This window comes from Seriola aureovittata, chromosome 12 (assembly GCF_021018895.1).
Source record: "Seriola aureovittata isolate HTS-2021-v1 ecotype China chromosome 12, ASM2101889v1, whole genome shotgun sequence".
Taxonomy (NCBI): domain Eukaryota; kingdom Metazoa; phylum Chordata; class Actinopteri; order Carangiformes; family Carangidae; genus Seriola; species Seriola aureovittata.
In genome coordinates this window covers 25,162,688-25,179,242 of record NC_079375.1, presented here as the reverse complement: position 1 = coordinate 25,179,242, position 16,555 = coordinate 25,162,688, and the positions used below count along the sequence as shown (strand labels likewise).

Genomic DNA, 16,555 nt, shown 5'->3' with positions numbered 1-16,555 from the left:
CATGCTGTTCTGTCATCATTTGTACCAAGCTGTTGTTTTCCTAATCAAATGTTGAGCAGCTCCTTCTTACCTTAGTCACAGTGACACCTGCTGGATGAATATTGTAATAACAGCCTGTATGCTTCTTAAATAGCTGGTTAAATAAATCTAATAAATGCATTTCCCTAAATGTTAAACTGTTCCTTTACAGCTTTTACATAATCTTGATGCATTTTTGTGCAACATCCATTCATTGTTTTCAGATTACCTTCCCACACACCCACTATATGAACCTTGTTCCAGTTTCAAAATGATAGACATATAAATTCTCAACTGTCTAGCTTTCCACAAAGCTAATGTACCTATCTATATTAATATTGCATAAGTATTAGAATCACAATATACTTGAAATGACAAAAATAAAAGTAGGCCTGCTCATTATGATAATGTTATATAAAGTATAGCTGGTAAGGATGGAGCTAACTTTAAAGGTCTCATATTGTACAAGGTCTGTGTCCATGTGTAGTGTGATTATAGATCAGCTCTAGCTTCTATATTAATACTGTGAAAGTATCAAAGCCTCAGTCCACAGAGAAATGCACACAGCCTGTATTCAGAAACTGAGCCTTAAAACCAGCCGTCAGGACTTCTGGAACTTTGTGATGTCACAACAAAGCAGTCACCAAGCCCCGCCCACCTGGACCCACCATCCAAACCTTACAGGATTTGGTTTCTCTGAGTGTTTTTACCAGAAGTCTCCTATATTTTTATTGGATCACTCAGAAAACAGTCAGCCAATCAGAAGAGAGGCTCAGAGCCTCCTCTCTTCTGATTGGCTGTTGTTACTAGACCACCAGACAAAGACCTGAGAGAGGAGATGTAAAACTACATCAAGATGGTTTTTGGTTCTTAAAACCAGAAATATATCTTCTTATGGATCAAGGCTTTGAATTAAAGCACCAGAAAAGAGTAAAATATGGGACCTTCAATGACTTTTTATGCTGGTAGTTCAGGGATCAATAAAGTCTGGTTAAGACTTGTTGCTGGAGATACATACAAGGCTGCAGACTTAGCTGAAGCTAAGAAATGTGTTGTCTTACTTGTGTCTACCTTGCTGTCATCAATCCATGGCACTGAGCCTGGTATTATAACTAATCATATTACACATCATATTACAGTGACAGTGATGATGAGGATGACAGTGAAGATAAAGCTTACTCACCTCATCCATCTCCCCTCCCTTTTCTAGTGTGTTCCTCTCTCTCCTGTGGTTTGTGGACACACTAAACAGTGAAGGTCCAGACTGACAGAAGACAACAAAGACGCAACAAACAAAGATCGAACAAAACAAATAAGCTGCAAGGAACCGACCGGCCTCAGAGTTAACTGACAGCAGTTTTCATTCAAGACGTAGAGGTGAGGATTCGTGGCAGTTTTCGGTAGGTACGGTTCAGGTTTCTGAGCAGCTTGTCTTGTATCACCTGCGTCCATAGTCTCTCACCACTCGTGTCGCTTTGCAACAAATTCACTTGAAAGTATTTTTCTAAATATTTTCTGTTATAATACTGTTGCTGTACAACGTTGCTGTCTTGATTTCCCAGAAATGTGTAGTTTTAACATTTTTAAATGATCATTGCTTTAGTCAAATCATTTGTTAATACGTGTACATTAGTCAGTGTATGTACTTATACTTTAAATACTTTATTCTTATACTTTCCAGTCATGTTCCGCCATGTTTAAAGCTGTTGCGCTGGAGTCCACTTTCTGAACTGAGCAGCTGAATGAATTAAATCCATCAATGCAACACGTAAATCACTTTGATGACATGGAGGAATTAGCTTCCTGCGGCTGACGTAGTGTTGATTAGGACAGTTCAGCTGCATCAGCACAACAGCTTTCAATGTGGCCTCTGTGAGCGCAGCCGGGGGAGGAGTGGTCTGCACCTCAGAGTAATGTCAGCTTCGTTTATAATTCATCTGAAGCCTTCACGCTACATTTTGTAAACGGACAGAAGAAGAAGAGAAGTCATGTGGGAGAAAGAACCAAATCTGATGATTTAACAAAACAGAAGTCCTTTAAAGAACGTTGTATGATCTATTTAATCAGTGGAAAGTGAAATTATAAAGTAACATTCTCCCCCTTTCTCTCTAAAAACTCAGTGTGTCATCAGAGGTTAATGTTGTAATTTCAGGATCACAACAACAGAGTGAAACCTGTTTGTCTCACAGAGCCGTAAACAGAATGACACATCACACACTTGCTCATACAGAATATACTAAGATGTCCTCGGCGTGGACACGCCAGGCTGTTGGTAATCTCCTCATAATCTGATAAGTAAACTTCAGCCTGGTTCACAGTAAACGGCCGTGACAAGTGTGTGTCCAGCTGCAGGGAGGCATCCATATGTGCACACACAAAATGCTGCAGATAGTCGTGTTAGTGTTATAGTGTTCAATATGACTGTCAGCGCTCAGATGAGTCACAAATGATCTTTTCCTCTTGGTTTTGGCCTTTCATCAGCACTTTAACTGAACCCAGGTGAAATCCTGAGTGTATTTAGTTTTGCATTTAGATGTTTAGTGATTCAGCTGCTGCGTGTTTGTGCCCGGTCACGTTCTTTAGTTTGTGTGTTCGGTGTGTTGCAGGCTGCTAGCAGGATGTCTGTCCAGGAAGAAGAGGACTTACCTGCCAACCACACAGGTCAGAGACACAAGTCACAAAGATGAAGGACATGTTTATCGCTAAAATGACTAGAGTCTTTACAACAGATCATCTGCCATTTTGACTCAAAGCCGATGGATGTCTCTAACTTCACCTTTGTTTCCCCTGTAAACACGCCTGTGTCGTCATGAGGTGATGTTTTTGTGTGCGCAGGTCCCAAAGGTGTGATCAATGACTGGAGAAGGTTCAAGTTGGACAGCGTGGATCAGACCGTCCCTCAAAACAAGAGACAGCTGCTGAGACAGATGTCCAGTCCTCGGGACGATGACAAGGAGAGACTCAACAGAAAGGTGGTCGTCACATTAACACGCATCATTGAAATATTTTATAGTTAATGACGTGATTACACAACCATAGCTGCTCAGATATGTGCCTCCAAAACAAAAGCAAGCTAACGTATTTCCTGGCCTCTAGATGAGCGTTCAGGAGTACGAGCTGATCCAGGAAGAGGATGAGCGCTGCCTGAAACGCTACAGGAAACAGTGTATGCAGGATATGCACGAGCGCCTGAGCTTCGGTCCTCGGTTTGAAGCTGTTCATGAGCTGGACTGCGGAGAAGCCTTCCTGGAAGTCATAGAGAAGGAGCACCGGTTGACCCTGGTGGTGGTCCACATCTACCAGCACGGTGTCAAAGGTCAGCGTTTTTTTATCCTGTGTATTTATGTCTTAAACTCATTTACTAACTACAGTATACACTCCAGTTTACATGTCAGAGTGTCTTTGGGAAAGACCCCTAACCCCAGATTGTCCCTGATGGCTGTTCCATCAGTGTATGGAGCCGTTCATTAACCATGTATGCATGTGTTATCTTTGTCAGGCTGTGAACAGCTGAACTCTTGTCTGGACTGTCTGGCCTCAGAGTACTCCAGCGTTAAGTTCTGTCGTATTGATGCCGTGGCAACAGGTGCAGCTGAGCGCTTCTCCTCCGAGGTGAGTAAACGTATTGATCGAATCATCGAGCTGTAGAAGGCGGCAAGATACTGAACCTCAAATTGTTGGTGTGTGAGTGATAGAAACAGAGCTGCATGTTTAGAAATCAACACGTTTGAATGTGGCCTGTAAAAACCTGAGTGGTTCATTCTCTGTTCAGACGGAAGCTTTCAGTGTAATTTCATGCAGTTGATGGCAGTGAACGAATGAAGAGCTGTGAGGTTAAGAGAGATTAATTGACCTTTGAACCAATGCAAGAGCGATTGGTTTCCACAGTGTTTTCCCACCTTTTCAAACCCAGAAGCAAAAAGAGTTTGCATTACTTTATGGCAGCGACCGGACACTGTGGAACCAAAGCAACAAAACTAAAAGTCCGATTCCTGCATGACTTTCAGCGGTTACTGAAGAACAATGAAGATCAGACTGATGATTTTCTGTTGTTTTACAGTCCTGCAACAAGTCTGACCTCCACCAAGGTTGTGATGTTCAGTTTTTATTGAAACCGCTTTAAAGAGGCATTCATTGAAATTCATGGTGATTTTGGAGGCTGCAGTTTGTGCTGCTGTCTAATTAGACTGACAGGTGTTTCTATTATTTTGTCCAACTCATTTAAATGATTGAGAGCAGGCTAAATAACAGGAACACCTCTTCCACACTGCATCGTGCATAACTGAATATCTAAATGCATTTTAATCGAGCTAAATCTTTGTGATGTATTGTCACTCATTTGGACGTACTGTGGAGCATTATGTTGATTGAGCTACGTTTTTAATTATAATTTGTTGTTAATGAATTTGTCTTTGGGGGGGTATATACAGTATAATACAGAATAAAATACGAATAGAAACAGAATCTAGAATAAATAAGATAAATTAAATAAATACTATATACAACTGACACGATGTTGGTGATCAAACTACAAGTAAATCAGGATTCCTGTTGTATATATAATATGCTTTCAGGTTCTTCCTGCCCTGCTGGTGTACAAGGCGGGTGAGCTCCTGGGTAACTTCCTGTCTATCACCAAACACTTCACCGAAGACTTCTTCGCAACCGATGTGGAGGCGTTTCTCAACGAATATGGTCTCTTACCTGAGAAGGACTTCGCAGCATGTGCTGATGACGAGGATGAAGGAGGGGACGTGGAATAGAGGGAGAAGGGAGGAAGAGTAGTATGGGGGGGGGGGGGGGTACAAGCAGAGAAAGAAGAAAGAGGAGAAGGCAGAGCAAAGGACACCTGAAGACAGGAAGTGGGGGGCGACAGTGAAACATTATTTCAGTCAGGACACACACAAAGTAAAGAAAGCATATTGCATACAGACACAATGGACACACACTGAACATGGGTTGTATCTAGAAGCAGTTAGATGTAAATCACATGGTGATTTGAAATAGACTTCCAATTAAAGACAACTTTACCAAAGTGCTCTCTGTCTGTGTCTGTCTGTGTTTGTGATGTGATGTTCAAATATCATCCAAATTACATTATCATTTTTTTTTTGATACAGGTAAAATGTAAAATAATAAAATCCTATTCTCCAGACATAAGGGAACATGCATGTTCAAAAAATATGGTTTTGGCCTTGTAACGCCTCGAGGGAATTTCCTAAAATTTGGTAAAAACGATGATCAAAGATGAACTGATTAGACTTTAGTAGTCAAAGGTCAAAGGTCAAATGTCAAGGTCAGTGTGACCTCACAAATCACTTTACAGCCATTAACTCAAGACTTCACACAGCACTTATGACAAAATGTCACACAAGTGGTTAATATGTTATGACTCTGGATAAACAGGGATGTAACCTGAGAGCAGTCTGAGTGGCGGAGGAATACAACCGCGAGGCCGTGATTCTAGATTTAGAACATTCTAGATTTAAATGCATTTATTTATTACGTTTATTATTAGCAGCACATTAGCATTACAATTACTATTATACTACAGCACAATTACACTCACACATACAGACATCAGCTCTGCCAGGCTTAACCTCTCCCACACCTGCTGATTCCTCTTATTTCACCGGAAGAAAATAAATAAAATAGATAAATATCGTTCATATACATGTATAGCCAACACAAATAAATAAACTTACATATACACACAAAGATGCACTGAACCTTAAATTAGACGCAGGAAAAGGTTGTTTTAAGTTGAAAAGTCTACTGCCAGATCCAAACTCCGGAGCAGAAGGTGGTGATAGCACCAATAACCAGAAGAAGAAGAACAAGACGAACAAGAAGAAGAAGAAGAAGAAGCAGCAGCAGCAGCACGGAAGGAACTACTCCATGTTTGTAGTCCACTCTTGATTTGACAGTGGTGCAAGCGATTCACACGGATTTTTATGGTCGTGATTTTGGGATATTCGTTAAATGTGATCAAGCCATTAAGTTAATTTAAAAATCCGAAACATTAAATTTGAGGAAGATGCAGGATGACGCGCGCTACCTCAAACGGTGAGACGTTAAAAAAAAAATAAAAAAATAAATGTGACTAATGTCAATTTAGTTCAGGGAGAGTAGCATTAGCTAGCTAACTTCAACATAGATTAAACAATTACTATTACAAGCATTTGGATAAGACCATAACCAAGGAGTGATTGTTACTGTATTTAGGTCGTGTATTGTCAGCCCCGGTGCGGTTCTGTTGCATGGAGAGCAGCTCACACAGATTACCGGTCAAACTTCTGCCAATTCTATGTTTTCTTGCTCACCAGTAAAAACGTACAAAGGCGTAAGATGATTTAAAAGCTTTTGTGGAAACACTGTGATCCACCAATCAATTCGGCATATATATAATCCACAGATAAAGCACATAAATGGGGGAGAAAATGTCACACTTTACAACCGGGGCGCTTGGTACCGCTGTCTCGTCCCTGTGCGCTGCCTCCTGTGACATGAAGAGCTTGTCTTTCTGAATTAAGGCGAGGAATCAACCTGAATCGCTTTATCAATATCTGAACCGTGCCGAATTAATCACAAGACCATATAAATACATAAATAAACGTTTAAATATTCAACCCAGCTATATTTTAACCGGTAGACACAACGGCATTTAACTGACAGATTGTTAAAGGGGGTTTTGCAGGAGGCTGTGGTTCAGCTAACCTAGCTAGCTAGCTAGCTAGCTACCGGGGAGAGGATATCCGATAAACTGCCTAGCTAATTAGCCATCATATGTTTAATTAGCTTACTCTGTGGTAGTTTACACCGTGAGTTGAGCTAAATGAGTCTTTATAATTATCTGAACCTTAATGGAAATATAGCCCGTTAGCCAGCACAGTCATTTGTATGTCACTGTCTGGGCGTGTCTTTCTACATACTGTTATTGTTTTGGTGGATGGATCAATGCTAACGACAGTTAAGTGTTTTACTTCTTATTTATACACACGCACGCACGCGCACACACACACACACACACACATTAAATTGACTAAATGTTTACCAAAGTTGTGTTTTGAGAGGCAAACTGAGCCTCATGGAAGAGCATTTTTATATTATTGGCCTAAAATTCACTTTCATTTTTAATAAGTGTTTCTAGTCGGATTCACCAAACTCTCCCTAAGTGTGAGGAGTGCCAGCTGTTCATGAGGAATATCACCTGTACTCCTCATGAACAGGTGAGAGGAGGATCACCTGTTTGTGAGGAAGTGTGCAAATGTGAGATTTGAGCATAAGTGTAATCGATGCCCTTAAAACTGCCAAACAAGGCCTCCTGTCCTGTTAGTGAGGCTTGATATGACTTGTATGATGGTGGTGCTCGTGGTTTCCAGGTCATGTGAACAACTGCACAAAGAGACACCAGGTTCAGTTCCAACCATTACAGGTTTTTTTGCAGTCTCTCAAGGTTTCTTTGTACAGGTGAACAGGTAGACAGCCGCCAATTGTTGCTGGATTTATCTCTAAACAGAAAATATAAATCATGAATTAATTCCATTGAATATATATACACTTAGAGAGTCATGATATAAAGCTAACTTGAACATAACTAGTAATCTTAAATCTAGTAATCTAATCTTAAACAACAAAAGAACTCACATTACACTCAGTCACACCTGTGACCAGGAGCGCCCAGGGTTCTGCTGCAGGTAGACAAAGGAGCTCACACCTGAAGTCAATCCTTCTTATAACCTCTGATTCCTCCAGCCCCGCCTCCTTCCTGCTTCTCCTGCGGCAGCTCCTCCTCTACACCTGCTCTCCACAACAGCCTCATTCACAAACAAGAGTAAAAAACTGCTCACGCTGTGGAGCTTCTGCTGTCACAGATCAGTCCAATCAGAGGAAAACATAACACATCTAAGCAGAGTCAGTATTAAAAGACCCGAAAGGATTAGTGCGGTGTCATCAGAGCAGTTCTGTTCTGTGACAGACACCGAGAGGGAACGGTTCAGGCCACTTATAAACACTTGTGACAAAGATATGTCATGAAAGCAGGATATTTCACAGTTTAACATCAGGGACTGAAACAGTAAACTTCACTGGGAATTAAACAAAATAGCTATAAAAATAAATAACTATAAATAAATCCCTCGTATGTGCTACTGAAGAATGAATCTGTGTCTTACATGAGATCCATTACATATCATTAATGTTTGAGTTTACTGAACCGTCTGTTCATCGCCTCCCACAGCAAAGTGACTGCGGGCAGTTTAGATGTTCATCCCACGGAGAAGGCCCTCGTGGTCCACTATGAGGTGGAGGCGTCGATACTGGGAGAGGGTGGAGGTCACATGCTGGGCGAACGCAAGGAGGGACAGAAAATGTGAGTGTGCTCTCTTTCTTATGTCCTCTCGGCTTTTGATGAGGTCTTTAATCAGTCACAGACTTGTTTGGAAATGGTCTTAAAATCTGTCGCAGGTATGTGATTAATCAGGAAGTGGATGAAGTCAGCCACCCTTTACCTGTCGCCCCCCCCCCCCTCTTTGTCCTCTCTTCCTCCCTCCAGTATCCGTGTGAAAAGTCTCTCTCCCAGCACAGATGTGGGAGCTTTGGCCCAGAAAGTGGTGGAGGAGTGTAAGCTCATCCCTCCTTCCCGTTTGCCTCAGGTGGAGCAGCTTCTTTACTACCTGCAGAACAGGAAATCCTCCCCAGTGGAGGGCAAAGGTGAGTCACATCATCAGTACCACACCCTTGATGTAGCACGTAAACATGTCCACATTTTCACCGTTGAAATTTGATGACAAACCTATTGGCTTTATAGAAGATGGACAGATTTTCCATTGATGAGTCTTGATGCTGCTGAGTTCACATTACTGAACACACAATGAGAAGATTCATGTGTAGAATTGTAAAACCATTTAATAAACGACTCTAAATTTGCTTTTGAACAGCGGAGAAGAAAGAGAGAAGAACTGTGAAACCCAGAGAGCTGACACCGTTTGAAGGAATGGAGGTAACGGATCACAACACCGACTCACTCTGCAGCTCGTTCCTTCATGGCCGGTTTGATTAGATCAGTAAAAATCAATAAAACCAAAAGAATAAAGAGTTGTCAATAGAATTAGAAGTGGTTAGTAAATGAAGTAAAGTGTCAGTCAGTAACAGTGTGTTTCTGTGTGTGTGCAGGTGAATGAGGAAGCCAGTATCACCAGAGTGGACGAGTATGTCGAGCTGCTCTATGAAGGAATCCCAGAGAAGATCAGAGGCTCGTCTCTCATCCTGCAGCTCGCCCGTAACCCTGACAACCTGGAGGAGCTGCTGCACAACGGTGAGCTCCCGCTCTGCTCTGCTTGTCAGCGCTGATGGTCGCCCACGTTTTCATGCATCCTCAGATAATAATCAGCTAATCGATGTTTACGATCCCATCTCTCCTGGACTCTCAGCCGGTGAAGATTAGGGGGTTTTTGTAGCTGGAACTTTGTTGCAGTTGCATCATCATTTGATCAAAGCGATTATACAACAAACATTTTCACCGATCGTGTTTTCGATCGTCTGTGAGTGAGGCCGGCCGAGCCTCAGGGGATACGATCATTGTTTGTGTTTTGTTACAGCAGCTTCCCTAGTATTCAGATAAAGTGTAAATGAAAGCCACGGCTATCAGTAATTAAGAGACAAACAGCATTTCCTGTTCATATTACAAATAAATCAATAGTTCAATTGATTCAATCATAGTTTTTACTAAGGTGAACTTAAATAATATCAACAGCAATGCTAAAGTGTAAAAGACTGAATCTACAGCAGCTGAACAGTGACAGTGTCTGTAACAGGCAAGCGAGTCGTCCCAGGTGCAAGTGAATGCAGCATCAAACACACTGCTAAGCTCTGTATGTTTGATCTATATATTACTGCACATGGCTGGTGCCACAACCTGCTGTGTACCTGTACCTGTACCTGTACCTGTACCTGTACCTGTACCTGTACCTGCTGTGTACCTGTACCTGCTGTGTACCTGTACCTGTACCTGCTGTGTACCTGTACCTGCTGTGTACCTGTACCTGTACCTGTACCTGCTGTGTACCTGTACCTGCTGTGTACCTGTACCTGTACCTGCTGTGTACCTGTACCTGTACCTGTACCTGCCATGTCATCTATGTGTGCAGAGGCAGCTCTTGGTGCTCTGGCCAGAGTGTTGAGGGAGGACTGGAAACAGAGTGTAGAGCTGGCTACCATCATCATTTACATCTTCTTTTGCTTCTCTAGGTAACACACACACACACACACACACACACACACACACACACACACACACACACAGACACACACACAGACACACACACACACACACACACAGACAGACACACACAGACAGACACACACACAGACACACACACACACACATACAGAGACACACACACACACACAGACACACACACACACACAGACACACACACACACACACACACACACACACACACACACACACACACACACACACACACACACACACACACTCTCTCCTGTGTTGTGTTAGTGTGTGTTGCATCTCCTGTCCTCCAGTTTCTCCCAGTTCCATGGCGTGGTGAGTCACTATAAGATCGGTGCGTTGTGTATGAGCGTGGTGGAACATGAGCTGAAGAGACACGATGTCTGGTGTGAGGAGCTCCGCAAGAAAAATAAAGCTTATATCCTTTTACCCCCCCGTGTCCTCCATCAGTCTCATATCTGCCCTGTGTGTCTGAACAATCCTCCTTAACTCTGCTCTCGTTGTACGTGAGTCAGCGCCAGAGAACGGCTCCCTGAGACGAGACCAAGACAAAGCTCTGAGGAAATACCAAGGCCTCCGGGCCAAACAGGAGCAGCTGCTCAGAGGTAGGATGACCATTCATCCACTCACCTGGCCTCTCCACCTTGGATTAGATGAGTGCTAAATCATTTCCTTCCTCTCTCTCTCTCTCCGTCTCCTCCACTGTCTCCCAGTGTCTCTCTACCTGCTGTTGAACCTTGCTGAGGACACGAGGACGGAGCTGAAGATGAGGAACAAGAACATCGTCGGCCTCTTGGTCAAAGTTCTGGACCGCGACGATGAGGAGCTGCTGGTGCTGGTGGTTTCATTCCTCAAGAAACTGTCCATCTTCCTGGAGAACAAGAACGACATGGTGAGTGGGAGAGACGCTCAGTCAGATGAAGGGTGAGCGGAGGAACTGAGGAGGAACTGAACCTGATCTGTGATCTGATCTCAGGCTGAGGTGGACACTGTAGAGCGACTGGCTCACCTGGTTCCCTGTGAGCACGAGGATCTGTTAAACCTGACCCTGCGTCTGCTGCTCAACCTCTCCTTCGACTCCGGACTCAGAGCCAAGATGGTGGAAGTTGGACTGTTACCTAAACTGACGGCGCTGTTGGGTAAATATCCACGATAAATACTGTGCACTGTGATTATATGTAGAGTACATTATTCCTTATTCACGCTCCAGACTCCCTTTACGTGAGCGAGGTGCCGAGTGACATCATTTGATATTGATTTGATACTTAATGTCTGTCGTCATGCAGGTGATGAAAACAACCGGCAGGTGGCCATGCGTATCCTGTACCACATCAGTATCGACGACCTCTTCAAGGGCATGTTTGTTTACACTGACTGCATTCCTCAGGTACAACCGCAGAAACTACAGGTGTCTGAGCTGTTTGTACTGACGCTGACGGCTGTGAGGTCAGAGCTGAAATTATCTCTGTGTGTGTGTGTGTGTGTGTGTGTGTGTGTGTGTGTGTGTAGCTCATGCAAATGCTGTTCGAGTGCAGTGAGGAAGAGATTGAAGCTGAGCTCATCTCCATCTGCATCAACCTGGCTGCGAACAAGAGGAACGCAGAGGTCACCTGTAAAGGTTTATTTCTATCAGTTGCTTTTTATTCCTTGAAATCTTACGATCTCTCCAGCGGACCGACAAGTGTTGGTGAAAAGATGTAATTATAAAAAATGTTTTAATGATCTTTAACAGTTTTAAACATTTTTAAAAACTCTTTTCATTGTTTGTTTTCACTGTCAATAATAATAATAATAATAATAATAATAATAATAATAATAATAATAATAATAATAATAATAGGAACTTGTAAGTTGTCGTCGTCTGGAGCAGGTCGGATGCTTGTGTTGGTCGGGGTTGGATGTTGACGATCAGTGGGAAAAGGTCGACCCGTGTCCCGTGTGTCTGTCTGTAGGGAAAGGGTTGAAGATGCTGATGAAGAGAGCTCTGAAGACGAAGGACTGCCTTCTGATGAAGATGATCAGAAACATCTCGCAGCATGACGGTCCAACCAAAGCACTGTTCATAGTGAGTATCTGAATATGGCTGTTACTGTTGGTGTTGGTGCCGCTGTTAGTGCGAGCGGTACCCGTGATGAGATCCGTCTCCTCTGCGTTGTCAGGACTACGTGGGCGACCTGGCAGCAGAGATCCGGGCCGACGAAGAGGAGGAGTGGGTTCTGGAGTGTCTGGGGACCCTGGCCAACCTCACCATCCCCGACCTGGACTGGGAGCTGGTGCTGAAGGAGTACAACCTGGTACCGTACCTCAAAGACAGACTCAAGCCAGGTACTAACCTCCATGTCGTTGTGGTTTTATGAAGTGAACAGAAGTGACTTGGTAGGACTCGTCATCGTCAGCTGATGACAATGACCTTGGTGTTTCAGGCTCAGCAGAGGACGACCTCATCCTGGAGGTGGTGATAATGATCGGGACGGTTTCCATGGACGACGCCTGTGCCGCCATGTTGGCTAAATCTGGCATCATTCCCGCCCTCATCGAGCTGCTGAACGGTAACACGCACCTTTCATTGAGTGGCGGATGTTCAGTCGGAGGTAGATATGAGAGATGATGTCACACCTGTCCACAGATCTGATGTTCTAACCCGTTCTCCGCTCGCTCCTCCTCCTGCAGCTCAACAGGAGGACGATGAGTTTGTGTGTCAGATCGTCTACGTCTTCTATCAGATGGTTTTCCACCAAGCCACCCGAGACGTCATCATCAAAGACACGCGTATCCTTCCCACAGTGCACTCTGTCGACCCTTAAACATTCGCGACGACCTTTGATCCGGTTCCTTAAATTGAAGTTTTGGTGTAAAGTCTTCGATCGAAAGATTTGTGCTGTTTTCCCTTTAACCCCCGTGTCCAGAGGCCCCCGCCTACCTGATCGACCTGATGCATGACAAGAACGCTGAGATCAGAAAAGTGTGCGACAACACGCTCGACATCATCGCTGTAAGTGAAACACGCGTTGCTGTGGTAACAGAAGTGACAGAGTCATGTGTCACATCTGCGTCTGAGTAGTTACGCTTTTCTCCGTCTTCCAGGAGTACGACGAAGAGTGGGGGAGGAAGATTCAGTCAGAGAAGTTCCGTTTCCATAACAACCAGTGGTTGGAGATGGTGGAGAGTCGTCAGGCTGATGAGTCTGAGACGTATCTCTATGACAACGACAATGACAGGACCGATCTATTCTACAGCGCAGGTACGCACGAAAACCCTGCGAACAAATACACGCTGCAAAAATATTATTTTGTGTTCGATGAAGTTTTAGTCGCAGCGCGGACGGATCATTGTGATGGTTTCAGGATAAACAATAGTTTTCAAGTAGATCACGTGACATGTAAACAGGAAGGAAACTCCAACACTGAAGCTGTAGGTGACTGAGGTGATGTTGTGCTCGTTGATTGTTTTGTCTGACTGTGAAGTGAAAGCACCAAAGAGCTTGTTAAGACACTGTGTTCTGTGTGTTTACGTGTGTTTACGTGTGTTAACGTGTGTTTACGTGTGTTTACGTGTGTGTGTGTCTCTAGATGGAATAACTCCAGGAGACGGTTCGGTCAGCCCAGACTTCTTCAGTGACCTTCAGGCTCAGAATGGAGACTCGCACCACACAGGGTGAGTTCGAACATGAGCTGCAGTGACAGGAGCCGGTGCACCCGGCAGTAACATGCGTCTCCACATCGAAACATTATCAAAATCACAATATGGACAAGTGCAAAATCCAAATCGCAGGAGCTGCATTTTTTATTTGATAAAGGTGAAATGTGTCACAGATCAGATCTCAATGAATAATCAGACTCCTGAGGAAAGTGTCAGTTTAACTTGAATTTAGTGAATTGAGGGTGAGAAGTTTTTGTTGAGTCAATTTGACCGTTTTTGTTTTTCAGAGACGATAAAGACGCGTTCGACCAGACCAGCTCGTCGCCTGGACGACCAGCCACTGCGTACGGCTTCAGACCCGACGAGCAGCCCTTCTATCAGTACTCATAGACACACACACACACACACACACACACACACACACACACAGTCATCTTAGACTCATCTCAACACTTTAGATCGCCTTATCTCGTAACACAGAGTGTGTAATACTGATAGAGACTGACTGCAGGCTTTAAACTAGTTATTAAACAAACCGCGGTTTCACACGTTCATCCTTAAATGACCCATTTCATTCATCGACTCAGCATCATGTTCAACAGATAAGTAGTGAAGTCTTCCGTACTGGCCGCAGATGTCGACTTCCTGCGGGTCGGCAGATATTATAAAGAATGTGAACACATTTCACGTCTCTGATGATTTGTGTTGATAAGTTTCTGCATGTTTTCTTATGTAATGATCAATATTTGTTGCCTCCTCGAATCCACTGCAGATGTTTTCTTACATTCCACTGAATTGTTTTCAAAGGGTCAAAGTTTCACAGTCATTTCATTAACGTGCACTATAATGTAAATAATTGTTTTTTTTTAATGTCGCTGTAAAACGGCCACGTTGTTGTGATCCTTACAACTTAGGGTGCTTTCACACACCTGGTCCCAACCTGGGTGTCTATATATGTGAGGGGGTCTTTGCACTCACTGTAACACTGTCACACTCTTTAATTGGCAATGAAAAGGATCCCAATGGGAGTTCTTGTCCCTTCAGGCCCAGCGGGCTGCAGACCTCTAAATATACGCAGTATTTAAAGTTCTCCAGTAGCGAGTGTTGCTCATCTCTCAAAGTAAAACCATCTGCATCGTTCAACTTCTTGTGATAATTGTGTTGATGCCACGTGTTTATTGCTAATAAACACAACTCCTATCTGCGGTTTGTGATGACGGTCGCAGAAATAAATAAGCAGGAAGTGATAAAGCTTTCTCCAAGAGCTGGTGTCAGTCAAGACGACTAAATGTGTTTGGAGGATTAAAAAAGCTGAGCGGGCGGGAGAAGGTGAAAGCTTTTGTCAGAGTGCGAGCACACAGCTATTTCCTGGAGGCGGCGTGAGGTCGATTGAGCGCCAGAGACGAACTGTGGCTATAAAAAAAAAAGGAAGTGAGCCTTTGGAATTACCTGCATTTATATATAAATGCCACATGAATATCATCGATATTAAACACTCAGAACATGAATTAGCAAACGGTGGAGTGTTTAGTGTTTCACCCTCCTACATGTTGAATTATAAAACACTAACATTTAAATATCCGGCACGTGTTCGGACGTGTGACGGGCGCGGCGCCGGGCGGTGAGGTCATTCTACATCATGAATGTCGTTTCCTACAGTTACTGTACATACGTCGCTGTTTCAACAGCGGTGACATCAGGAATTTTGGACCATGGGGAGTGAATGTTGGCGACTGAAGTTAGTATTATTGCTTCATGTTTATTTACCGTGTAATTGAGTTTTATTACAGGGACTTTAGTTCATTAACTGAGCAGTAAAATCAACGCACAGAGGACGACATCTAGATACTAACTGATGTAAATACTTTGCTTGGTTCTGGGAATAAATGTAAAAGTTCCCTTGATCATGAAACTCATCAGTGTTACATTTGATGCATGTTATGTTTGTTTTTTTATCATAAGTTATTGTTAATCTAATGTCTGTATATTAATGTTTTTTTGTTTGTTTTTTTACAACACACTGTAAACAAACAAATACTGGACTGTAGATAATCTCCATCTCTCACTGTCTGTCATCTTCAGGTTCTTTAATAAAAACATTTGACTGTTTTAATATCAGACTGTTTGTAATTACATCCTGGACATCACAGTTTTATTTATATTCATGTTTCAAACCAATGCACCGATCTCCAGACATGTTTTAAACTCCTCTGCTATGGTTCATATTTTGTTAAACTTGGTTTTCACACAAAAAAAGTGGAATAAAAAAAAAGTAAAACTGGGTCTGAAGCTCGTCTCCTCTCACTTCCTGATTGAGAAATCTGGATCAGGCCTTGAGCCCCGCCCACCACCTGCTGGCTCCAGGTGAAAGAGCAGAGAGCATCAAGATGGTGAGAGGAGGAAACATCAGAGAGACTCAGTCAGACCAAGACTCAGAGGAGGAGTCTGAGACCAGAACCAGAGACTGGCAGACGGGTCAGAACCGTTAGCATATTTAGCATCTTTTTATCTGTTTATGTTGTTAGTTAGCTTGTAACTGGCAGTGCCTGACACAGTGTTAGCAGTTGTGCTAATGCTAACTCTCTCTCTGTACTGACAAGGTTCAGGTGTATTTAACCCCGCCCCCACAAGTTAACAGGATTGGTT

At 43.3% G+C, this 16,555-nt stretch overlaps 2 protein-coding genes across 2 annotated transcripts; both read left to right on the top strand.

The window, feature by feature from the left end:
- The first annotated feature begins 2,434 nt into the window (after window positions 1-2,434).
- pdca (phosducin a) lies at window positions 2,435-4,987 on the top strand. Its single transcript, XM_056390806.1, has 5 exons — window positions 2,435-2,679; window positions 2,854-2,990; window positions 3,115-3,334; window positions 3,518-3,630; window positions 4,593-4,987. Exons 1-5 carry the CDS (start codon window positions 2,637-2,639, stop codon window positions 4,779-4,781), a joined length of 702 nt encoding a protein of 233 aa, XP_056246781.1. The 5' UTR covers window positions 2,435-2,636; the 3' UTR covers window positions 4,782-4,987.
- A 933-nt stretch (window positions 4,988-5,920) lies between these two features.
- LOC130178496 (kinesin-associated protein 3-like) lies at window positions 5,921-16,027 on the top strand. Its single transcript, XM_056390804.1, has 20 exons — window positions 5,921-6,084; window positions 8,258-8,389; window positions 8,573-8,730; window positions 8,958-9,019; window positions 9,193-9,334; window positions 10,167-10,266; window positions 10,564-10,688; window positions 10,777-10,875; window positions 10,984-11,162; window positions 11,247-11,409; window positions 11,557-11,657; window positions 11,780-11,888; window positions 12,223-12,335; window positions 12,430-12,595; window positions 12,694-12,819; window positions 12,941-13,039; window positions 13,177-13,262; window positions 13,355-13,511; window positions 13,840-13,924; window positions 14,197-16,027. The coding sequence occupies exons 1-20, from the start codon at window positions 6,056-6,058 to the stop codon at window positions 14,297-14,299; spliced, it is 2,334 nt and encodes a 777-aa protein (XP_056246779.1). The 5' UTR covers window positions 5,921-6,055; the 3' UTR covers window positions 14,300-16,027.
- Window positions 16,028-16,555: the final 528 nt, after the last annotated feature.